This window comes from Culex pipiens, chromosome 2 (assembly GCF_016801865.2).
Source record: "Culex pipiens pallens isolate TS chromosome 2, TS_CPP_V2, whole genome shotgun sequence".
In the NCBI taxonomy this organism is placed as follows: domain Eukaryota; kingdom Metazoa; phylum Arthropoda; class Insecta; order Diptera; family Culicidae; genus Culex; species Culex pipiens.
The window spans coordinates 194,721,841-194,727,392 of record NC_068938.1 but is presented as its reverse complement, the minus strand read 5'-3'; the positions used below and the strand labels follow the sequence as shown (position 1 = coordinate 194,727,392).

General features: G+C 38.7%; 1 protein-coding gene and 1 pseudogene across 1 annotated transcript; both read left to right on the top strand.

Moving 5' to 3' along the window:
- Window positions 1–831: 831 nt before the first annotated feature.
- On the top strand, window positions 832–2,582 carry LOC120424706 (leucine-rich repeats and immunoglobulin-like domains protein sma-10). The gene is made up of 2 exons (XM_039588886.2): window positions 832–917; window positions 1,024–2,582. Exons 1-2 carry the CDS (start codon window positions 880–882, stop codon window positions 2,228–2,230), a joined length of 1,245 nt encoding a protein of 414 aa, XP_039444820.2. The 5' UTR covers window positions 832–879; the 3' UTR covers window positions 2,231–2,582.
- Window positions 2,580–4,525, top strand: LOC128092708 (uncharacterized; annotated as a pseudogene).
- The last annotated feature ends 1,027 nt before the right edge of the window (window positions 4,526–5,552 follow it).

Here is a 5,552-nt window from a genome sequence, read left to right as displayed (position 1 = left end):
TAACGGGGTAAATTATTTGTTTGTATACTGCTAACTTATTTTTCAAAGAAAGCTTTGATTTTCTGTTAATTAAAGGGTACAAGCACCTGATGAGAATGCTGCACTTGTTCAATAAATTTTCAACTTCATTTTTCGATGTAAAATAGAATTTGCAATCAAAAAGTACTGTAGTGAAATTTTGATAAAGTGCACCGTTTTCAAGTTAAAGCCATTTTTAGGTAACTTTTTTGAAAATAGTCGCAGTTATTCATTTTTTTTTTCAGTGAGTGCCCATTATTGCCCACCTTTGAAAAAAAAATATTTTTGAAAAGCTGATAAAATTCTCTATATTTTGCTTGCTTGAACTTTGTTGATACGCCCCTTAGTTGGTGAGATATTGCCATGAAAGATTTAAAAACAGAAAAAAATAAGTTTTTCAAGTCTCACCCAAACAACCCACCATATTCTAATGGTCCAATTTTCAGTATTAAAATATGAAACAGTCGTGAAATTTTCTGATCTTTTCTAAAACAATATTTTTTTTTAATCAAGGCTAACATTTCAAAATGGCGTAATATTGCATGTTGAGCATAAGACGTTTCAGAAAAACCCCTGCAAGGATTTTTAGAATTAGAATTTAAAGTCAAACTTTAGTCTCAAGCGATCCCCTAAAGGGGAAACATCTCTTCTAATTTTTATTAAATGTTACTGCCAGGCCAAAAACGTTTAACTTTTAAATCAAAAGCAGATGAAACCTAAACCGAAACCACAAACAAACCACAAGGGTTATTTGAGTTAGTGATAAAAATCGTGTATAAAAGGCGTCTGCGACTCTCAGATATCAATTACTTCGTCCAAAGTCTGCGCTGCTGAAGTGAGTGTTCTTGGAGGCGCACCATCATGGGAACCAAACCGTGGCTGAGTTTAGTTGCACTGCTGTAAGTAACCCTCGAAATTTTTTAATCATGTTAGTTATTGTTGAGTTATTGCTTATGTTATGTAGTAATTTATCTAATTTATTAATTTGCATTTTTTTGATTATAGATTCGTAGCAAACCAAGTCAATGGATGGTATATCTTCACTTTCAAAAATGGATCTTATAATGGTGTAACTTCTGTTTCGAATGATGTTGATCTGGGTAGCCTGAGCTTAAATGTAACAGGAATTGATGAGGTGCAATTCGGTGCCCCAAATTTCAGTACACTAACACTAGAAATGCAATCATGGATCATCAATGTAGGGAAATTTAGTCTACAAAGTGAAAATGTTTCAACTGTTTATGTAGGTGCACATTTCGTATCTTTCTCCATTGAGCGTGGCCCAACAAGCACTGTGGTAATCGACCCAAGCAGCATTTATGAAACAGAACAATTTAGACTGAGCAACGGACAGTTAAACGAACTTCCTAAAAATTTACTGGCGATGAAAAAGTTGAAAATGGTGGATTTCAAAAATAATCAGATAGAAATTGTCAACATGGAGGATTTTTCTGGTTTAAAATTTCTTGAACAAATATGTTTATCGAAAAACAAAATAAAGAAGATGAGCGTATTTCCAGCAGTTTTACCAAGATTGGAAAGATTTGACATTAGCTATAATAAGCTCGAAATAGTGAATATGTCACACTTTAACAGTTTCCCCAATCTTGAAACTATAAACTTGGCTAGGAACAGAATCATAGAGATATCATCCGATCCAGTAGAACTCCCAAATTTAACAGAATTCGACGTAAGCTTCAATCGACTAAACGAAATCAGTTTCGAACATTGGAATACTTCTTCTGTAAAGCAAATCCACATAGCTGTGAACCGATTGACAATGGCACATGGCTTTCCTAAGGTATTTCCAGCTTTGCAGCAAGTATCACTTGTTTCGAATCCTTTCAACTGTGACTGGCTTGATACAACGCAAGACGAACTGAAAAGTCGCAATGTTGAAATTGAAGAATCATCTATGGTAACGTGTGACAAGTCGGTAACACTTTTGGAAGATTTTAAAAAGATCATCAAGCAGTTGCAATCGCAGGTAGAACTTTTGAAACCTTCCTCAAACCAAAATGGACCCACTCCGAGCGGAGCTGGAAATCAGAAGCAATTTGAGCGACAAATTTGGCGAATGGAGCAAAAGTTGGAATCGTTCGATAAAATGAGCAGTTCAATGGAACACCCGACGGGGGTGTTTCTTCAAATTGCCGCCAGGTTCGCTTTTGTTGTACTCTATATCCCTCTTCTGGTACATTTGATGAACTAAATTTTTACCAATAGATAGCACCACTGTGAAGTAAACAGTTACCGTACGGAGTAGTAATATTGGTTTTAAATAATTTTAATAAAAAACTATGTTTTTCTCGCAGTTTTCTAACTAAACTATGTAAAAGTTAGCAGAACTATACTTTCTGCAGTGCAATATTTTTTTCTTGTCGTATTATTGTGATATTTGCCCAAAATCAGGAAAAAAATAATTTTTATTTTGATACCGTATGGTGGTACTGTACGGTAGGATTTGTTTATGTTTACTGCTGTTGTTGTTGTTGTTTTTTTTCTCGATTTTCTTCGTTCCTTTTCGCGGTAAGATTGCCGAATCTTCAGGAGTTTGATGTTTCCAGTGGCCGCAGCGAACAGAATCTATCCAGGACAAGCAGGGCCGGATGATTCTGCACTACGGCGACATGACCGACAGCAGCTGCCTAGTGAAGATCATTTCGGCCGTCCGCCCGACGGAGATCTACAACCTGGCCGCGCAAAGTCACGTCAAGGTTTCGTTCGACCTGAGCGGATACACGGCCGAAGTGGACGCCGTGGGGACGCTCCGGCTGCTGGATGTCATCCGGACGTGCGGGTTGGAGAAGTCGGTCAAGTTTTACCAGACTAGTTCGTTGGAACTGCACGGGAAGGTCTTCGAGACGCCGCAAAACGAAAAAAAAAACTCCTTTAACCCACGAATCGCCGAGGCGCGGGGAAAACTTCGTATCCCGCAAGATCACACGAACGGTGGCGAAGATCTTCCTCGGTCAGCTGACCTGACTGGAGCTGGGCAACCTCGACTTCAAACGTGACTGGGGCCACGCCCGGGCGATCATCCGTTGGTTGGAGACGGACGATGACGTCGTGACTGAATTAAACTCGTTGACACGGTTCCACCGGCCACGGTAAATTGCATGGTAAATCCATGCCACTGGAAGAGGGTGACCAGTTAAGAACCTGATCAAGGTCGATGAAATTAACTCCTACGCTTCGATCCAGAGCTGCCGATCTCGCATCGCCAACGAGGACTCTCCCCAGATGTATCAAGCATGGGTCCCGATAACACGGTACTCGATTTGAGTCTGTTGTTACAGCCTAGACTTTTTCGGAATGGCCGTCTTGAAGCTACCGGATAATCAGAACGCCGTCTGGGCCGTCGAGAAACGCGCGGACGGTAAGTTTCTCACGCACTGGCATCCCACCTTCCGGACTAACGACACTCGCCGAGTCCTCGTGCCTAGTCAACTTAACGAGCCTCACAAAATCCTTTCATTGCAGTTCGACGCGTTCTTCGTTTTGACCTTCATGGACGGTGCGTAGCACTGGAGACACAGACAGTGGCGTCGTCCGAGTGACCTCGACGCAGGCGTGCACCTATTATAGCCCTCGCCGAGTTGCACAAACTCCAGCAACTCCTGCTAACCCACGTCGAGCTACCAAGTCGGAAGACCTGGCCGGGAATGGGCTTCGAGCCTCAGATTCGAACAAAAATAATCGATCTGGCTGGATTAGCAGGTGCTGATGTGGACGGCGACGTGGCCGAAGGTGGCTCGCTGGTGGAGGACCGCAACTTCTACCAGATTGTGGAAATTTGCAAGGAGAACGAAAAGGAGATCAATATCTTTGTTGAGAAGAAAAACAAAGTCGAGGATCTGCTGAAGAACATCTTTCGGGATAGAATGCGATGCGCTGGATGATGATGAAGGATGTGATTAAGGCCCTGCCGGAGAATGTCCAGCACCGGGTGAATGCGTTCAAGCAACTGCAGAAGAAGTACCTCAAGTTAGAGGCCAAATTCTTCGAGGAGGTTTACGCGTTGGAGTGCAAATACCAGGAGCTGTACCAGCCCCTGGGGCGCAGGAAAGCGGTCATCACCGGGGAGTCGGAGTTGGGTGAGGCCGACCGGAAGAAAGAGTCCGAGGACGAGGTTGACGCCGAAGTGACGGAACGCTTCAAGCGATTGGCCCTCAACTATAAAACCGGCACTCGAAGATCATCAAGGACGCGCATGGCATTCCAGCGTTCTGGTTGACGGTGTTCAAGAATACTCAGACCAGACCAATGTGAACTAGCAAACCAGAAAAGCAAAATATAAAAAAAAAGCAAAATAGCAAGTTAGTAAAATAGCAAAATAGGAAAACGGCAAAAACAAAATAGCATATTTTGAAAAATTGCAAACCAGTATGTAGCAAAATTGGCAAACTCAACAACAAAATGGAAAAATAGCAAAATAGCTAAGTTTAAAAAAAAACACAGTCAAATAGCAGACCAGTAAAATAGCAAAATGGGAAAAAGCTAAATAGTTCAATAAAAAAACCCACTTCAAACGAATCTTCATGGGAAAAGAGCAAAATGGGAAAAAAAGAAAACCAGCTAAACACAAACTAGCAAACCCATAGCAAACTAGTTAAAAAGCAAAATAGAAAAATAAAAAAAGCATAATAGCAAATAATTAAAATAGCAAGATGGCAAGATAGGAAAAAGGGGCAGAAATTAAAAAGAAGCAAAATAGCTAAATTTAAAATAAACAAGCAAAAGGCAAACTAGCAAATCAAACAGTAGGAAAATATCAAAAAGCATAAATGGCAATATTTAACATTTAAAAAATAACAGGATAGCAAAAGAGCCAAAAAGCAAAACAGCTAAATTAAACAAATAGCAAAATAGCAAACCATCAAAATGACAAAATACCAAAATGGAAAAAGCACCAGGGTATGGCGATTGTCCACGATCCATATAAAAAAGTTTTTTTTTTGTATGGACAATTGTCCACGAGGAGGAGGGGGGGAACAGATTCCCAAAAAGTATCCACGTGGTTTATGGATGGTCCCAAATTAATAAACCAGCAAAATAGCCAAATAGCACTATAGTAAATCAATAAAATAGCAAAATTTAAAAATAGCAAAAGTATTTGATAAAAAATGAAACTTATTTTATGTTTGAAGGAATGAAAGCGAAAAATCCTTTAAAAAAATACCTCAAGAGACGTCAAGAAAAGTTTCACAAAAAAATCTTTTTGCAAATCAGATGGACTTAACAATAATTTTAAGTATTTAAGAACTTAAGAATTTAAGAATTTAAGAATTTAAGAATTTAAGAATTTAAGAATTTAAGAATTTAAGAATTTAAGAATTTAAGAATTTAAGAATTTAAGAATTTAAGAATTTAAGAATTTAAGAATTTAAGAATTTAAGAATTTAAGAATTTAAGAATTTAAGAATTTAAGAATTTAAGAATTTAAGAATTTAAGAATTTGAGAATTTGAGAATTTAAGAATTTAAGAATTTAAGAATTTAAGAATTTAAGAATTTAAGAATTTAAGAATTTAA